Source organism: Glycine max, chromosome 3 (genome assembly GCF_000004515.6).
Source record: "Glycine max cultivar Williams 82 chromosome 3, Glycine_max_v4.0, whole genome shotgun sequence".
Lineage (NCBI taxonomy): Eukaryota > Viridiplantae > Streptophyta > Magnoliopsida > Fabales > Fabaceae > Glycine > Glycine max.
In genome coordinates this window covers 1,973,537-1,993,806 of record NC_016090.4, presented here as the reverse complement: position 1 = coordinate 1,993,806, position 20,270 = coordinate 1,973,537, and the positions used below count along the sequence as shown (strand labels likewise).

Below are 20,270 nucleotides of genomic sequence, written 5' to 3'. Positions count from 1 at the left end.
AAAAGTTATAGATTATTTAATGAAGTGACTCAAAACACTACACACAAAGTAATATAGCTTTCTCCTGTTCAATGACTCATAAAATTTACTTATATTAAAAATAAGAATATTTTTTAAAAATTTTTAATTTGGCATTTTCATGTTCTCTCTGTATTCTTTTATGTGCATTTTACACACTACCTCTATAACTAACCCAAAAAAACTTCTCTCTTAACTATTTAAATTTCTCAAACTATCCTCTAATTTTCATTTATAAGCTGGATCTTTTATCTCTTTCAATCTATCCCTTTTTTATTTCAATCTTTAAACTAAATTTTAATAGTTTCTTAAAAAAATATTTGCATTTAAAAAAATTTTACATCACAATTTAAATCATTGATTATAAATTTAAAATATAATTTATATATTTAAAGATAGAGGATTTACAAATTATTGAAACTGATGGTTGTAAACTATCCATCTTGAGTAATGAGATATGTGACGAGAAAGGGGAAAACAAATAAAAATTTAAGGAATCAAATTGTAAAAGCTATTATTAATATATATTTTGTATGTTTTTCTATTAGAGGAGATATTATATATAAATATTTGTGTGCTCATTCTTATTGAATATGAAAAACAATTGAGAAAAAGAATGAATAATAATTTTGAAAAATTAATATAAATTATTGACAAATTTGACATGATTAGTTAAATTATTTTTTTTAAAAGAATGTGAATTTATTGAAAGGTCTTACATATAAGAACGTAAATAATATTTATTATTAAGGCAAAAAAGAAATTTGCATAAAATAAATGGGGCAAAATTAAGTGTTTGACATCCATAGCCAGTACTCATTCCATTTTATTACAACGAAATTCTATTAAATGTGTACTAAGTTTCAATAAATAATAAATACACGAAACAATGATGATTTTACTCAACTAAAAACCACCATTAACTTCCATGAATCACAATACAATTTTCAAAAAAAAGAAGAAGGAAGAAATAGAAAATAACTGGATATTCTTAAAAAGTTCATGTTTTGAGAGATAAACATATAATTTTTTCCCTCTAATTTATTATTTTAATTGGATATGATCCTTTATTTTTTTAAGTTCAATTTAATCTTTTAATTTTTAAAAAGAATTCAATCTGTGTTCACGTGACAAAGGGTTAATGAGGTGACTCTCTTATACAATGATCACATGAACTCTAAACTTAACAACGGCAAATACCAAATTGAATCCTTTTATTTTAAAAAATTAGAAAATCAAATTGAACAAAAAAAAAATTAAAGAATCAAATCAAACCTCTAATAAATTAGAGAAAAAAAAACACTAATTTAACCAAACATCAACGCATGCAAATAACGCATAAGCTCTCAGAAAGTGAATAAATAACTTATCAAAGAATACAGAAATATGATATTTAATTTCTAGTTCTGTCCGAGTATCAGATCAGAGTATTGTACAATGAGGAGATTTTATGGTACTAAACAAGGTACACTACTTTTGTACCTTGTTTCAAATGGGTGAGTGGTGTAGTGAACAAATTAAATGAATTGAAAGCAAAAATCGAGGTGGGAAAGAGATGATGTTGGAGACAAATATAGAACACGCCCTTACCCTATCCCTTCTAAGCTTTAAGACAATGATCATCATTCTAGCAAAGACGCTGTGGTTGAAATAACCAAAAGCCAGAAAGGTGATAGAAAATATCAGAGAATTCTTCTCTGTACTTGGGACCAAATTATCGGTACTATTCATTTAGCTTACAGTTTTGAAGATAGGGATGATTGTACTTGACATACTTGGTCCAGTAAGACCGATACTTTGTCATGGCAATTTCTAACCATGGCTTCATATTACCATTGTAGTGTACAACTGCTGCATTCTCAATCTCTGATCGATCCAAACTTGGATTATAACCCAAACCAAGTACATGCCATGATTTATCTAGTGGATGTGTCAACCCATAGAACGTTATTAGCCCCGGAGGTAACGTCCCCAGCTTCCACAGCACCCTGTCTTCATTCTAGAATCAAACATAACAAACAAGTCAGTGAAAAATCTCCATACCTGCATTCTATTTGTGTGAGAATAGACAATTGATGTAAACCAATGCTTCGTTCCTTTGCTTACCATATTCTGCCACTTGTGATATATGCCGGTGATATCCTTCTTTTTCCACACCTTCAGATCAAACATGTTCATCCCGTATGCCCAACCACAAGCATTTGGATCAAAATTTCTTGCGATGTGAGGATTTGAAAAGTTAAGGTACTTGTCAAATCGGTGAAAGCTTTGACCACAAGTTTCAACAGCACCATTTACTTTCCCATTAAGATCCACAGCCCATAATCCAGTCAAATCCTTCTGAACAACAATGTCATCATCAAGAAATAAGATTTTATCCAATTTTGGATAAACCTGTGGAAGATAGAATCTCAGATGGTTGAGCATTGAGAGATATTTCGGATTTCTATACTTCAGATTGGAAGCCCCGGAAGAAAGTGAGTTTGGATGGCCTGCCTTGAAATAAAACTCTTTCAATGTAGCAGATTCAAGCTGCCGCAAGACAGGGCAGTAGGATGAGTTCAACCACTTATAATCATCAACGTTTTCAACATGGATTGTAGCTTTTCCAGGAGGGTTTAAAAGAAACCACATGCTCATGGCTCCAAAATTTAGTTTATCAGTAACAAGGTGAAAAACATTCTTCGATGGATCCTGCAACATTGAAGACAGAAACTAAGTTATGAGGCCTGGTTTTAATAATATAATTTACTAAATCATAGATACACTTTCACATGCACGATATGTTGACCATGGTCAAGGCACCCTTATTTGCAATCTATAAAAGGAAACAATGAACTTGCACACAAATACTGGTATGGTTAAAAAGACAGCCCAAGTCACCTTAGCATTCATAATAGTTGAGTTGACAACAACAGATGCAGCCAAGACATTATCTGAGAACAGTGCGTAGTGATAAAGACTGGGATTCTCCAAATTCTCACTCCCAGGGAACTTTCTCTTTTCAGGAGGAAGGAGATAGTAATCTATGGTAAGGCGCATAGATAAACAATGAATTCCATTTGGTATGGTCTTGGCAGCCAACTGACTGAGGAATGTGCTCTGTTTCTTCAAACTCCTAACTTGATCATCAGCTGTCTGTAGCATTGCTCTTAGTTTTCCAGTGACCAATTTGCAGTCATACAATTGCTCTCTTGCTTTTGATAGAACTTGACCCATAGCCTTTATTTTCCCATGTGTACTAGAGATAATTAGACACTCAACCAATTAAGTCAGCAAATTCAAAGGGATTAAAGTGAAGATAAATATACTCCATAAAAAAATTACACATGGCTTCAGACCTGTGATGTAGATCCGCATCAGAAACTGCATCACCTAAAGCACGTTGACTCTCTTTGAGCCGGGAAATTAGTTCTTCATGCAGTTCAACCTTGTTCTTCAACTTTGCAATGCTTATATATACCCTAGCCATAATGATCTGGTCTCGCATCAACCGAACAGTAGAATCGCCATTTTCATTCTCAAATTCTTTCCTCCAAATGTTGTATTTACCTATAATGGCTGACTCAACAGATTTTGAGCGTTCAATAGCTGTATTTTCGACTCTTACAGCTACTTCATTATCCTTTTTTACCAACTCAGCAGCACGCTTTTCCCGCCTTTTCTCTATTAAATGCTGCAAAAATTAATTATAAAGAACATGAAACAAGTTTTATGTCATCTTTTATCCCAAAATATTTATAATGTGAGTACAAAATTATAAAATTCCAAGTTCCAACATTTGTTATTGTGATCTTAATAAATTGTTATTTCTTGCTAAACAAATTTTAAGCCATTCAAGCTGGAAAAATCACATTTTCCTTGCAAATAAATAAAAACAAGGGGAAAATCAGGTAGAGTACATATCCACTGTGCAAACTAACATTAACCTAAGGTGTATCCAAGTAAAGTGCACGTGAGTTCAAAGAAGAAAAATATCAAAGAATGATGCTCACCCTTCGGGTTTGCTGTGCGGAACTATCAGTCCACTGAGAAGGATTATCTGCATAAAGAAAAAAAATAATTAGAGATTAAATTAAGTACCAGCATAGGCATATTAAATGATAGGGTATGATACCACCTGAAGATCTACCTTCCTTCACCTCTGGCTTTTCTTGTCTAACATGTGTTGTTTGTTGGTTTAGCTTTAACAAAAAAAATTAAAACATTGATAACATTTAGCATCTACATAACAAAATATGTCTTCAATTTTTTAAAATTACCAATTAAAAGTTCCATGCAGAATTGCAGAAGCACATAATTCTTCCAAACCTCATGTTCAGCGTTTGAATTTCCTAATCCAACTCTCCATGAAGCAGACAAATTTTTTCTGAAATTGTCAAGACTGAAAGGCCCCAAATCATTTGTGCTGGATACAATAACATCAAGAACCTAGAGTATAATATTTATCAGAAAACCAATAAGTGACACTGAAATAGAAGTGATAAACATGGAAGAAAAGACCAAACTTTATAAGCATTTGCTTGCCTCTTCTGAAAAAAGTGATTTAAGGTCCTGCAAAGCCTGCCACTCTCTCCATTTGCGAACCTGTAGCAGCCAAACAATTTATTTTAAGGCAGACAAGAAAAAGCTAGAAGCTTTATCAAGTATTTGTCATATAACAGTAACAATAATGCAAAAAACAGGCTACCTGTTTACTTGGAACAGCTGAAATATAATCTTGATCTGCACAACCCATTGAAAGTAGTAAGACTAACTTGAACTGATGAAGATGACCATTTAAAGAAATTCGTAGAGATGTTATTAAGAACTTAATCTCTTCCTATCATTCTATGTATTAAAGTGAATCAGCAAAATGAAGCTAAAAAAATTTGCATTTCTTATCCACAAACAATCAATATAGATACAAGTATAATATATGATCAGATACAGCCATATGGGACAAGACAATTTTTGAAAGTCTAAGAAATGAGTAGGACCAAGTAATAAAAATCAGATATTACATAATAATCATATATTTATGAATTGTTAAAGTTAAAAAGATTGAGTGTTGAATTTCACACAAACCCAATGTGAGGAGTGAAGACTTAGTATGGGAGTATAGTCAAAAAAGGTCCATACATTTTTGACACAACAACCCAACTTATATACCCTTTTCTTTTCTTCATCCCATTCAATATGGGACTTTATCTTCCAACAGAGAGAAAGGAGAGAAGATAAACCAGTATAAATTTACAAGAACCTGTATTATTCAGGCCATGTTTGCTAGGGAGGAGAGAAATAGAGAAGAGATGAGGAGAGAGAAAGAGAGACAAGTGGAAATAGGTGAGAAATAGTACAGTGGGTCCCAACATTTTAAAAGTTATTTCCACCTTATTTCTCCTCCTCCAAACATCACAAATTAATTCTATCTTCTCCTCCTCCAAACATCACAAATTAATTCTATCTTCTCCTCCTATTTCCCTCCAACCAAACAAGGGGTCAGTGTTTTGGGTTACAACATGTTTACCCACTATCCATTATATAAGCTATCTAAATCTTATCTAAAAGATAAAAACAAACTAATATTATCTAAAAAATAAACAACATATCTAATAAAAACCAACACACATATCCAGCTTGTTACACATGTAAGTTATCCTAGGAAGTATTACTCCTTTCTTGGTTTTCAGGGACAACTCCTTAAAGTTTTCTTTAGCATTTCCTAAATTTTCCAACCACTCCATCCCCAACACCACATCTTCACCTTCTAAGGGAAACACAAAATTCCTCTTCAATCAGTTGTTGAAACTGCAACTCCAGTCTAGTCTCCCTACAAACTCCACTTGATTTTATCCTCTGCCCTCCTCCTACCTTAACCTAAAAGGATATAGTAGACTCTGTTTGCAGCCATAACAGTTTCCTAGAAATTAAATTATGGGAAGCTACACTGTCAATTAGTACCAAAACCATCCTCTTTGCCATTTCACCCCTCACCGTGAAGGACTTTTTGAGGTCAAAGCTGCCATACTAAGCAAAGTTAACTTCTTCAGTTGTCCTTCCCAAATAATTTCCTCTTCCTCATCTACCGACTACCATTTCCCATGGCTTCACAGGCTCAACTTCCTCCAACATCAAGATCTTTGAGGTTCTTGTTTTTAAACACATAGGAGACAACTTTTCATCATATGCAAAACACAATCCTTTCATCCTTTTCTTCTGAATCTCTTCTAGTGAGTAGTGACTATTGTTTGAAACAGGTATTTTGTTGCTTGGCCTGGTCCTTGATGTTGCCATCTCTATTGGATCCCACATTTCCTTCCATGGTGCCCCAATACCCTTCTTCAAGCATCCAACTTTGAAAACCTCCTATGCCCTGATTATTGGGAAGAGCCCTATTTTTATTTTCCCCCATCCTTCTTGATAGAAATCTTGATTCTTTCATCTATCAGGCATTCAGGCATAAGCAAAGAAAAATCCATTATGTCTTTCAATGTCCTTAATCAAAGACCCTCACGTCTGCCCATAATTTCAACCCTCAACACACTGAAGAAAATTCCACCTAGGTATTTCAACTCTCCCCATGTCAAATTTTCAATGTAAGACTCCCACCACTGCAACCAGGATAGAGCTTTTCTCTCCACTACCCTTAACATTGCTTCCAACTTCTTGTCTTCATCCATGCCTTTCACCTTAAAATAGTGTTTCATTGTTCCCACCCAAACAAGGTGTGTCCTCCCCAAATAAAATCAGTAGCTTCACCCTTTATTGTCTCTCATCGTCAACCAAGACTAGGCCTTTACATGAAGGTTCCACTACTTTTGCCATTGGGGTTGTCTTCATAACAGCCCAATAACTCAACCATTAGTAAACTACTTGCAGTGATTCATTGGTGTGCTGCAAGCCATTTTCAGCCACCTCAATTCATGACTCCGTTCTCTTAAACCATGAAATCTTGCCTTGGATCAGAACGTGCTTTAATGCCAATTGATATACTCAACTACCTCAATTCATGACTCCATTCTCTTAACCATGAAATCTTGCCTTGGATCAGAACGTGCAATGATGCCAATTGATATACTCAACTGGGATTTGGAGAAGAAACAAGAAAAAGTTGCAAGAAGGACAAAAACAAGACACAACTTCAAAGAACCTTCCAACCAGAGTCTAAACACTGACATTGACACCGTACGCACTAGTAAAGTTCACTACTCCGAGAAAACTAGGTGCCTTCCACTGCCATATGAAACAAAAATCTAGAAACCCAAAAGCAACAAAAACGGAAACCCATTCAAAACATGTTTGGTAATACATTTAATTGCATGTTTGGTGTGGTTTTCTGCATCTAGACAAATTTTTAACAAACTTAGCATGGTTTCCTGCATTACAGATGTGTGTCCAATCACACACTACACTTTCAGAAATCCCATTCAAACGCATGTCCAACCAATAACATTCACAACATATCTGTATTTAATTGCATGTTCGGCATGATTTCCCGCATCCAGACAAAAGCTTTCAGTTGTAGCTTCCATATTTTAACAAATTTAGCGCAGTTTTCTGCGTTACAGACGTGTATCCAACAAATTCCATTCTCAGCATGTCTGGTTAAGCATTTAATTGCATGTTTGACGTGGCTTTCTGCGTCTAGACAAAAGCTATCAGTTGTAGCATCCATACATTTTAAAATTTAACTAAATTTTCTGCATTACTGACGTGTGTCCATCAAATTTGATTCACAACATATCTTGTTAAGCATTTGACTGCATGTTTGACGCAGCTTTCTACATCTAGACAAAAGCTATCAGCTGTAGCATCTACACATTTAACAAATTTAACTAAATTTTCTGTGTTTCAGATGCGAGTCAAAACACATGCTAACACTCTACCCTACAAGGTTACAACTATGGGAAACACTTCACACTCTCACAAATCCCTCACCGGCTACACTTTCAGATATCAAATTCAAACGTGTGTCCAACCAATTCCATTCACAGCACGTCTGGTTAAGCAATTAATAGCACGTTCGGCAAGGTTTTCTGAATCTAGACAAAAAGCTATATCAGTTGTAGCATCTACACATTTCACAAATTCAACGTAATTTTCTGCGTTGTTACAGATATGCGTGTCCAAACACACTCACACTCACATTCTCACAAATCCCTCTCCCTCTCCCTTTCACCTTGCCCCTTCCAATTTAAGTTAACACTTCACCTCCACTACAACTACGGAAAACAAACACTTCACATCCCAACTAAAACCCGAATTAAACCAAAAACATAATAATAAATGAATAAACAGACTCTTAACAACCAAAAACCGTTCACGAACACTAAACTAACCACCGATACTCTATCACCAGCGAGATCTTCAAATTCAAAATGCACGAAGCGAAAATCAACAACAACAACAAAAAAAAAGCAGAAACAGTGCGAGAGAAAACTAACCCGGGGCGGCGTAGAGCCTCCGGGAGAGGAAGAAAAAAAACGGCGCGAGAACGCAGAGGAGGACGAAACCGAGAAGAGGAAAACACGAAGCCTTGCCTCTGTTCTTCCTCTGCGTCATTGCGGATCGGAGAATCAACACAAACAAACCTGCAAAAATAAATAATAAAAAAAAAAAAACCGAAGTAAGAAAGAGTGAAAAATAAACATTCGGAGAGAGAGAGAGAGAGAGAGTGAAATCGAACTTGGATCTGATTGGAGAGTGAGCTAGCGAGGGTTCACGGCGCAATGCATCAGCACAAGCAACAGACTGAGTGGTGAAGTTCGTTCGGACGCTACTGAACCGACACAAAAAGCAATGTGTGTGTGAGAGTGAGAGAGAGAAAATCAACGTGTGATATCGAGGAGAGTGAATGCTGGTGAATTGGTGATGGTAACTTTCTTCTCTTTCTCTTTCTCTTTCTCTTTATTTTCTTTTTCTTCTTTCTGTTTTTTCTATCGCTTTCTTTCGTGTTTTCTTGGCTATGGGACCATTATTTATAATATATAATTTTTTGAATTTCTTTTTCTTTTTTCTCTGTTGTTGGGGGTTAGCGTTCAGATAACGGCGCCGATGGTGGAAACGACGTCGTTGTCGGTGCCAGGTAATAAAACAGATTATAAAATTCAGATCAAATCACTTCAATTTAGTTTATTTGACGAGGTGGAAGGGTTGTTGATGTTCAAAACAGATATTTAAAAATTCTGATAAGCTATCATCTAACATTCAACAATAACATCTTTAAAAAAAAAAGTTAACATTTTCCCTCTCAATTTATCATTTTTAATATTTTGATATTTTTTTAAAGAAAATTATTAATAATAAAAAATAACATTATATCAAAATATAAATCATTTATTATAAATTTAAGACATTATTTATATATTCAAAATACTTAGTTGACAAATTTTAATTATAATATAATTCATTACTTATGAATTTTAGTTGCGTAAAACGAATATTTATTTTGTGCAATTCACAAGGTAAAATACTAATTTTAACATATAAATTATATTTATGTTACATAACTTATATTATTGTTTTTTTTAATTATCATCCAAACCAAATAAAAAATAACAATTAATCATTTATTTTAAAAGATATTAAAATTTAATTTAAAACTAAAGATATTGAAAACGGTGGATTGAAAAAGATAAGTGGTTGAGAAAAAGATTCTAAAATTACTTTAGTTGAAGAGAAATGTCTAATGATGAGATTGATACGTGTGAATTGTGATAAATTTAGTTAAAGTTGAAACAAGTAAGGCTTATTTTTCAGTTTTTGAAAGTAATGTTTGTTTAATATCTATAAAAAATTTAGATGATATAACCTTATCAAGTTAAGATTTTAAAAGTGAAAGATAATAAGGAGAAAAAAGATAATGAAAGAGATTCCAAGTCCTTTTCACAGTCACCGTAAACGAAAGAAAACTATGCTCAATAGTGTGCATCTAACCCTCGCTAATTAGTCAAATTAGGGGGTAGATGGAAAAACCTACATTTCATCTAGTTTAGGTAATTATGCTAAATATACTAAAAACTCGATACCACTTTGCTTATTAGATTTATTACCATTGAATCACGAAACCAATGATTCTCACCCATAAACATCATCCTTTCCTTTTATCTTGAGGTGAACAAAAGAACCAGGAAGGGACCGTGATAAAAAATATAGGCATTACAATCTTCAATCTATCATTTTTGCAACCAGAGAAACTGGACCTCTTTTTAGTTCATGTAAACATTAACAGCTAAACATTTCCACGATTACAGTCTTCTTAACTCTAAAATAAGTGTTTCAAGGCCTTCAAACATAACCAGCCACATGCAAGTATCCATAATAAACTACAGAATAGCCACATCCAAGTAGTCACCGATCTGCACATTTACGAACTGGGTCAGCAACAGAATTTGTGAAAAGATCAAGCATAAATTCGAGAAAAGAAGAAAAAAAATCTTTTACTTCAAAACCAAGTTCGGCTAAAGCCTTGCCATCATCTAATCTTCCATTTCCATAAGATAATGTCTTGCCCACCTTCATGAACAAAAGTAGAAAATACAAAATATGAGATTGATAATTGATTCAATATGAAGGCCATTACTCATAATAACAACAGTCAGTTAAAACTTAAAACTATTAGTGCTTGTTTGGCAACGGGGATTGAGCAAGGAATTGACCCAATTATATTCATACATCCACAACAAGCTCAAAGAATTATAAGGTAGCTAAAGTAATTTCCAATTAACACCACCCTAAAAAGAGAATGCCTTAAGATTTGGAAAAGAAAACAGTAAAACATTTTAAATTTTGCATAGTTATTCTTTTAACATTCTAACTATTTTATCCCTTCAACATTCATAGTTAGCAAGTTGGATAGCTGCTGGACATTTAGAGAATTTTTCACATCACATGTGCAAAAGCCATGGGTTGCCTGAACCACAATGGCATTCCTACAGCACCTTTGAAAACACACAAACAAGCAACAAGTCCTAAGACAATTGAGTCTACACATATATTACAATTTGCTTGCATTGAAATACTAATATATTAACCTAGACACCACATTTGACCTGTGCCCTATTCCACTGGGAGGATAAAAAAAAGACTAGTCAAGTTCAGAATTCCACTTCATAACATATCAGGAATTCAGGTTTCATCAAGGTTTTAAAAAACAGTCCACAACTGCAATTGCAGCCACGATTATCAGGGTTTTTTGGTCTCTCCACAACTACACTGCAATATCAAAGATTGCAACAAAACTGCAACAGCGACCGTGAATGCAATTTAAAAAACTTGAGCTTTATGTGTCCACACTCATGGGTAGCAACTGTAGTAGTTACTTCACAATCAAAGCAATAGGCATCATCCTCAAACTTGGATACATAATCATAGTATATTATTATTGTTATTATTATTATTATTATTATGCATACAAAGCCAGGGAAAAAAAAACAAAAAAAGTGATGGCAACAAACCCTAAGCAGAGAGAGAAGATCGATTACCTCTTGAACTTTGAAACGGCCGTTTTTGTCGGGGAATACAAAGGCGAAGGAGAGTTTGGCGTTTCTTCTCCTTGCAGCCGGAGCAACTTCTTTGACCTTCGCAAAACACAGTGAGTGAGTGAACCATAAGCATAAAGGGCAATAAAGGAAGGAAAAAAATGGAGTGAAGAACGAAACATTAGGTCAAATTGAGAAATTACAAGATCGGTGAGTTCTCGGAGAGTAGCGTCCTTCCAGGTGTAAATCTGAACCTCGTCTTTGGGCTCTTTGCCTCTGACGGCAAAGTCTTCCATGGAATGGTGACTCCCAATCTTAGTGAACACTCGCAGCAGTAACGGACATGTCTGAAAGAAACAAAAGGAAGGAAGACTTTTTATTTATTTTTATCCAAAAATATTAGTTTGTTAGGTTTTCTTAGCAGAAAAATCGAACCTTTTTCCTCTTCGCATCTCTCTCCTGAAGAAGAAGAAGAAGAAGAAGAAGAAGGAAGAGTGAGTACCTTTTCGCGATCGACGGGTTCGAGGCGAGGGCGAGAGGGGGGAGGAGGCGGAGGGCCTCTTGGCGGCGGCGGCAACGCTCTTCCACCTTGTCGTTTTCCTCCGTCGCTCATCTTTTTTCTCTTCTTCTTTTTCCGACACAGTGAATGGTTTGTGCCGCAACTCAAATACTCTCAAATGAAATCATATTACTATCTTTCTTTCTTCCCTTTTGGGCCTCCTCTCTCTCTCTAGCCCCTATTGTGGGTTGCTATTGGCACCCCCCATGGCATTCGTGTTATTTTGTTTGACACAAATGTCTATCACCGGAAATTTACTTATTTTCGTTGTGTAGTAGGGTGTACATATACTATGAAAACATGTTTCGGTTATGTATTATGATTTCACACCTCTTTTTTACATTATGAAAACTTATTTTCACTGTATAATTGGACAAAATTTGAATTGTGAAATTTTGTATTTACTTTGTTTTAGGCTAAATTGAAATTTTAATTCCCTTCAACTCTTAGGCTTCCATTTTATTTTCTAAATTTTGAAAAATTCATAATTTTGATCTAGTTCTTAATTTTGTGTATCCTTAATTTGTACAAATCTTTGTAAACAAGTTTGTAATTAAAAATTGAAATAAAAAAATAAAAAAGAAAAGTAAGCATTTCCTTAATTTGTCCCCACAAAAGAAAATTAAATTTAGTAACTCAACGGATCCAACCCATTTTACCACCCAAAATTATATTCACTAATTAGATAAATTGTAACACTTTTGTGAGTATTATTACTCATCTTCTTTTACAATTTCAATTCTATATTGTGTTTTAAATATTGTATATATTTTAATTTTAAATTAATTTTACATATCGTATTATAATCAGGTTATATTCTACCAACAAATCTTAGTCTAAGTGAATCTTAGTTTGATCTCCTTAAGCAAAATTTTAAATTCATGGGTAAAACTAATGCAGCTGGGGAGAGAAAATCTCACCTAAGATTACTAATTAGGATTTTTTAAGGAAGATTAATCATCAACATAATTAGTAGATATTTCACACTTTTGCAACAATGTCCTAATAACAAAAAAATAATCATGTTATATTCTATAATTTTAGAATTTGTCATTTTTCTATGAATGTCAATGGTATCATATCACATCAATATATCAACATTGATTGACATCACTAGTAATGACTTACGTTTCTTAGTCAAATGATCCAAAATTTGAATCCTAATACGGAATCAATAATGCTGGAAGAGAAATACTCATTTTGTATACCCTAACAATCTCCAACAAATATTAGTTACTATTTCCAACGTTGAATACTTTATTCTATTTGTACTAATATCATGATCAATTAAAAAATCATTTCAATATTATTTTTTATCAACAAATATGAGTTGTTATCATATTAATTTTTGTTAATGAAAGAGATTTTAACCCCGGCCCCTCCTACTCTTCTCTTTTTCAAACATGAAATCAATCTTATAACTCCCATCACGTCAATGTCTTATGTTGTATTCTTACTCTCTATGAGAATGATATGCAATTACTTGGAAAAAAAGAAAGTAAGAAGAGAATGATATGCAACTTAATACAAACAAGTTCTCCTAATAAACTTTCTCATGACATAATTAACATCAACAACCTTCACGACACCATACAAGTTCAGTGATATTTACAGGGGAAAAGCTCCAGACTTTATGAATTTAAACACCAGACGAAGAAACAAGTCCAGGACTTCATTCTACAACTCCAAAGCGCTTTTACAGCGTCATCATATAGCCAACTCTCTATAAAATCAGTTCCTACCTAAGAATTTGTATTTATCAATGCCCACGATCTTTTTTTTTCTGAAAAAAAAAGAAAAGAAAAACCTCAATTCAAACTATGTATGATCTAGAGTTTCTACATATAACTTAAATGGTCTGCACATGTGGTGTGCAAAAATGATATCACATCTACAATAATCTGTTTCGGTATCAAATCACTTAAATTCTCTCTCCTTTTGGATGGAATAAGATAAGATGCCACAATCTGGTAAAAGTGTAATAATCAGTAGCTGAATCAAAACTAATCAAGAATTTATTGACCAATCATAATTCTGGTAAGAGATGTGAACTGGTCCACTATCTCCCATGAGATGTGTCACAAGACCGGCTTTATTTGGATCCAAGTAATTAATTATCCACAACAATATTTCTTTCTCTTGTCCAAAATCCCCACTGAACCTGCCAAGGTGAAAAAAAGAATCATATGAAGAGAGCTAAAAACTTAATTCAAGTCTGAATCAATACTCCAGAAATGTTCGAACTGCTTAATTACCACTTGAAAATCCGAGTTAGATAAACCGTTCTCTTCTCCAGGTCCACTTCAATTCCATGGTTCTCAAAGAACTCTCTTGCAGCACCTCTTAATTCATCTACAACTCTATGTGGTGTGAAGAACCTAACGTTTGGGCTAGACTTTGTACCATTACAAAGTCCAAAGTGTAATAGCGGATTCAACTTGATAAGAGCAACCTGCAATTTGTCAGGATCAAGTTAATCTATCTTGGTAATCATAGTGAATCTTAGTATATAAATGGTAAGCAGTAATTGTTAACATGGGAGATAACAATTTAAGGTTAGGATAAAACAATTAATGAAAAACTAGGACAGAAAAGTTAAGACTTCAATTCTGTGAAGAAGAAAAAAAATTGAAAAATAAAACATGTTTTTAAAATTCCATGATAAGCATAATACATAACACTGAACCGGTTTTAATCTTATATAGGGTCTGAGGGCTAACACCATGTATGTTATATATGTCTCAAAAACTGAAAACAGAAAGTTATTTACCTCTAACCGCTTGTCTCCTGTGCTAAAGGGCTTTACTAAGGAATATGGTGACCTCCGATTGCATCTGAGGATACCATTTTTAATCATATTAAGAGAATAAGGGTGCCCTCCAACCAGATACTGGAAATCACTGAAGAAGGATCTCCTATCAATTGCACCTTCTGGACACCCTACGCTAATAACAGCATGGATGACCATAGCATTATATAAATTTAAGAAGAATGCAAGCTTCTCGTTTTCTGATAATTCCAAGAGATTCACTCGCTGCAGATCCTGAGTCAAATTTACGTACCTGCAGTTAGAAGAAAAATTAGTAAGATAATAACTCTAGACAATAATCAGATGTTAATTATAAATAGAGAAAAAAACTGGAAAACTAGAGATGGAGCCACCGTAAAACTGTGAACAGTAGGCATTGCAGATTTCACAGTTGACTCAATCACAAAATTATAATCGATTAATAGGTGAACATATTTGAAAAGCATTTGCATTCACATTATGCAACAAAAGAAACAATAAAAAACTAAGAACATTACATTAGTGCTACCATACCTACGAAATTCTTCGCTTCTGCTAATGGCCTCATAATCAACATGTTGCCTATCATCAGAGGCATAAGACTCAAGAATGGCAGACATAATCTTGGTAAGCCTCACGAATATTGAATCTGCAGGCTTTGGTTCACTATCATTTGTGGTACCATGAAAATTAAAGCATCTGGGGATAAAGGGTTCATGCTCGAGGAAACGGTATAAGTGATTTCCCTCCTCGAAGTCATTTTCCCTGCAGAAGAAAGTTACCAATGCCGGTAAGACAATAACCAAAAGACTGCGATTCACATTGAAATATTAGGCTTAAAAGCTCTTTTCTTACCCGAAAACATGATGGATGAAGTGCTTCTTGGATAATTGTTTCCCGATCTCAACGGCCTATATGTTAGTTTGGAATACAAACACTTTAGTTTCAGGGTGTTGAAGAAAAACCACAAACAGCAGGGATAAAAATGGGAAGACTTTGTAGTGTAATAGAGAATACAATGAAAATACAAGGATTTTAGGTGGTTTCATATATACTTCTTAAGAGTGTTAGCCTTAACAATACACTTTCTAATGCACTCCTTCCAGCTTACTCTCTATTCTCTACTATTGGTCAAATTTTATAAAAAAAAAAAAACAAAACTATAAAATCACAAGTAAAACACTAAAACTGATTGAATGAGAAGTGGGAACCACAAATTTCATGATTTCCATTAAATTTGAACAAATATAAAAGAGTGTTCAAGAGAATGTGTTATTAATATTTTTTTATGTTATCATAGTTAAAGTTTACATGCTTTATAGTATAGACAAATTTGAAAAACTTTTTTCAACAGGGTATCATAAGAGATTATCACTCTACAATCCTAATTAGTTCTTGAGCTACTAGGAATAATAACATTTTTTGTTCATAAGAGAATGTCTCATGTCTCTAAGACTCATATATCTCTGCTTAGGTACATGGCCTCTTTTATTTTAGGTGCCTCTTTTCTTTGCAAGTACCTTTATTTATCGTGGTGGTGAATTAGTTCTAAATTACTTTTATAAATAAAAATCAACTACTTTTTCCATTTCTAAAAGTCACTTAATTTAAAAATTATCACCACACACATACCAACAATCACCACTCTTCCCATTTAATTTATTATAAAAAAACTCAAAATATTAGATTTTCTAATATTTTTAATATATTTTATTTAAAATTTACAATTAACCTTCCTAAGACGGCAGATCATCACTGAAACATAAGTTCTACTATTTGAAAGTGGGACATAAAATATCATATTCAGAGAGTAAAATTCATACACTAATTAACAATTATGGCGTGCCAATCCTCAACCACCAAATATTAACGGCAGCCATAATGTCTCTCATTTGTGGTTGAATTTTGCTAAATGTTGCGCACGTAGTTTGCCTTTCGACTAGGATAAATCACGATATGATACTCTATTTTCCCCACTACCACCTTGTGTTATCATTAGTTTAAATGCACCACTCCCAAATTGAATTAAAAGCCATTGAATTAAAAGCTGTTGAATTTTTTTAATTTATAGTGGAAAAAGTCCATGAGATTTTAGCTATTGACGAAACCCAAGTGGCTGATTACCAAAATGCCGTGCCGAACGAGCCAAGCATGACTTTGTAAGAAACTCATAATTAATTTTTTGTTTTATTTACAAATGAAGCGGGTTAATATTTTATTTTATGATAAAACATCCCGTGACATACCGCAAAGTAGCTGCGGAAAAAATAATTTTTTTTTAAAAAAAAATTGAAGATAGGATTGAAAATTTTTGGCTCATGCTCATAGCTTCGATTCTTGACTCATGTACATGTTAAAAAAATATGAATCCTTTAAATGAATTTCATTACTTCAAGTGAAGAGTCCCTGAGCAAGGAATACCCAATCCACTAAAGAAAAAAAAAGTCAAAATATGAAAATGTGAGTTTGACTGTTCCATTGGATGTGAGTGGCACATGGCAGCCAACAAAATTTCCCATTTGAGCCTGGGACCCCTGTTGTGTAACTAGGTTGACTTTACAAATTGTAGAAGCTCATGGAATGGGAAACTTAATGAATAATATTATATACTATCATATTACCAAATTTAATGGAAATATTTAAATGTAACCACCTTCAAATTTAAGAGGAAAAAAAAAAGGATGTCATTATAAAATGAATAATATTAAAGATACATTTTTTTTACTAATTAACAGTATAACTTTTTTAAATCAAAACCAATGAAATATATTTTCAAACATTCTATTTATACCATCTTATTAGGCTACTTTTAAACAAACCCCTTCCCAGCTTCCCTTTTCCTCCCCTCTCCCCTTTAGCATAAAAAACAAAAAATTGTTGTAGAGCCGTTTTGAACCTACTTATCTCGATAAAATATTATACATTTATACTTAGGCCTCATCATTTTGGAAACCAAATCATAACCCTCCAAGACACGAGCATTGTTATGATCGTATGCCCCATGTGTGTCATTATTACAGCTTATGTTTCTTTGCCATATCCAAAAGCTTCTGCCCATAAAACAATCAAAAGCCTCATTCTTTGCCATATCTCACTTCCTTATCTCCCCATAGCCCACTCATTACAAATTTCAACTATTATACGCTCTTTTTGATAGTCTACTTTCTCAATGTCCCACTTTTTTCAGTTTTTTTACAAATTTAATCTCATTATTTTAATTATATAATTTTAATTGACATTAATTTAACATCTAATATCAAAAAAACTAATATGATGATATAATAAAATATTACGTTAACAGGAAAAAATTGACATCATTGTATAGTGTGCATAGAATTTTATGTCAATATTTCTATCAAATATTATATACTAACTTAACGTATGAATTAAAATATTAAGAGTTAAATTTTTTAAAATTGAGAAAATAACATAATAGAGCAATTAAGTCATTATCTAAAACTAACGAACCTTTTAACAATGGCGGGACACTAGAAACCTTCTTTTTTAAGACACGTTTTATTATTATTTAAAATTTATTGAAAATTACAAATATAAACTTATAAATAAGAAATGGACTCTACTAATTTTTATAATAAATTCGAATCAATTATAAAAAAATTGCATTCAAAAGAATTGTATAAAAAATGGACTCTACTAATTTTTATGATAAATTCGAATCAATTTATTGGAATAAAATTCACTATTCTCTCCTAAATAAACGGTGATATTACTATAATTTAACAGTGCAATTAAGTATAACACTGGCATTTTTCTTTAACAGTGATATTATCGTGGCCGTTAAAATTAAAATTAATCAGATACTCATACGATGACAATACTATCAATAAAAAAATGAAAATAACAATAAAAATACGTAGGCATACGGTGGGTATACGAAGGAAGCGTACGTACCTCGTTACGCGCGCAGTGGAAGTTCTGAAGCAGCGCCTCCACCAACTCGTTCCCTTGGAAGCAGTTCTTCACCATCTTCATCCTCCTCAACCGATCCTGAATCGGCAATCTCAGCCTCAAAACCCTAACCACCCCAACCATCTCGTCAGCGCGCTCTTCCTCCACATAATCAAACCCATACACCGGCGGCGCCGGCGAATCGCCGCCGGCGACCTTCCCGGCGACAATCTCCGCCACTCTCCGGTCGAACTCTCCGCTGTTCCGCAGCGAGTTCAGCGCCACCAAACCTCCGATCAGCTTCTCGTTGAAGAAAATTTGCGGCACGGAACCGCTCCCGGTTCGCTCACGAAGCTCGCGTTCTCTCTCGCCGAAAACGTCGACGTTTATCTCGACGTATCTTATTCCTTTCTCTTTGAAGAATCTTCTCACCGCGGTGCAGTCTCTGCAATTAGATTTCGAGAAGAAGCTGATGCGTCCTTTAAACGAGGTTTCCTTTTCCTCTTCCGGCTTCGGCGTCACCGTGACCTTGACGCCGGAAAGGCTGAACTCCGTGACTTCGAGATTCTCTTCCTCGTCGTCGTTGGTTTTTTCTTCCATGGATTGGCGGAGAGAGGAGACGCGCTTCACGATCGCGGCGGAGAGGTGGCTGCTGCGCTGGCGGAGGAAGCTTCCGACGGAGAAGTTCGAGTCGTTCGACGAAACGGCATCGTTTTCGTTGGATTTGAAACTCTGCGGTGGCACGGGCATGGGGAGAAGGGAATGAGGGTGGACTACTAGAGTTACATGCCTGTCACTCTCGGCGTCGTCACCGCCATAATGGGAAGTGATTTCAATTTGGTTGTTGGAGGTGTTAGCGTGGATTTCGGGTGAAGCAATATTATTAGGATTACTATGTTGTTGTGTTTGTGTGTGTGTTGGATTCTGAATTTGAATTTCCGTGCCGTTCTCTTCGGAACCCATTATGGAGAAAGAATCTTAGGAGGAAAAAAGAAAAGAGAAGGGGTTTTTATGGAGTGGAGGATTTGGAAATGATAATGGATTCAAAATTCAATGAGTGCCTTAAGAATATAAATTAAGGAATTAGTATATAACAATAGAAATAAAAAAAAATATTAATTTTAGACTTTAGAGCCATAAAAAAAACAACCTTTTACAAAGACTAAAGTCAAATTTACTCATTTTACATGTATAAATAATATTTAACCCAACATATGTTTTTATTGGATGAATTAAATGGTGATATTAAAACTGAAATTTTAGAAATTAAATATTATTTAATTATGTAAAGGGTCGTAATTAAAGAACTATAGATATTATTCTGCCGAACTATAAAAAAAATATATTTAACCGAAAATATTTTATAAAAAATACTTAACTCAATATATGTTTTTATTGAATGTACGAAGAGGGTCGTAATTCGTAAAGATATTGTTCTAACATGCGCACACACAAAAAATATAGATATTATTGTAATGGTAAGTTGGACGGCTGCAAAATCACCTGTTATATTTTGTTATATGAAAAAACAAAG

General features: G+C 33.9%; 3 protein-coding genes across 4 annotated transcripts; all 3 read right to left on the bottom strand.

Annotated features, from left to right (window-relative positions):
- Positions 1–1,351: 1,351 nt before the first annotated feature.
- LOC102664546 (polygalacturonate 4-alpha-galacturonosyltransferase) lies at positions 1,352–9,097 on the bottom strand. The gene is made up of 11 exons (XM_006576328.4): positions 8,687–9,097; positions 8,445–8,591; positions 4,709–4,743; positions 4,546–4,605; positions 4,330–4,449; positions 4,139–4,202; positions 4,014–4,060; positions 3,360–3,694; positions 2,902–3,259; positions 2,125–2,712; positions 1,352–2,017 (listed from the first exon to the last, which is right to left on the bottom strand). The coding sequence occupies exons 2-11, from the start codon at positions 8,560–8,562 to the stop codon at positions 1,742–1,744; spliced, it is 2,001 nt and encodes a 666-aa protein (XP_006576391.1). The 5' UTR covers positions 8,563–8,591; positions 8,687–9,097; the 3' UTR covers positions 1,352–1,741.
- Positions 9,098–10,103: 1,006 nt separating this feature from the next.
- On the bottom strand, positions 10,104–12,116 carry LOC100526922 (uncharacterized). Its single transcript, NM_001249104.1, is given in 5 exon segments — positions 10,104–10,358; positions 10,444–10,515; positions 11,484–11,579; positions 11,684–11,827; positions 11,983–12,116. Coding segments are annotated over 5 exon segments (456 nt in total). The 5' UTR covers positions 12,094–12,116; the 3' UTR covers positions 10,104–10,325.
- Positions 12,117–13,577: 1,461 nt separating this feature from the next.
- LOC100813775 (uncharacterized) lies at positions 13,578–19,795 on the bottom strand. Of its 2 annotated transcripts, XM_006576327.4 has the most exons (7): positions 18,740–19,790; positions 15,683–15,738; positions 15,362–15,592; positions 14,810–15,101; positions 14,295–14,491; positions 14,063–14,200; positions 13,578–13,822 (listed from the first exon to the last, which is right to left on the bottom strand). In XM_006576327.4, coding segments are annotated over exons 1-7 (1,875 nt in total). In that variant the 5' UTR covers positions 19,700–19,790; the 3' UTR covers positions 13,578–13,821. The 2 variants fall into 2 exon arrangements, with proteins under 2 accessions (XP_006576390.1, XP_003521443.1); XM_003521395.4 differs by having other exon boundaries at positions 13,578–14,200; positions 18,740–19,795.
- Between the last annotated feature and the right edge of the window lie 475 nt (positions 19,796–20,270).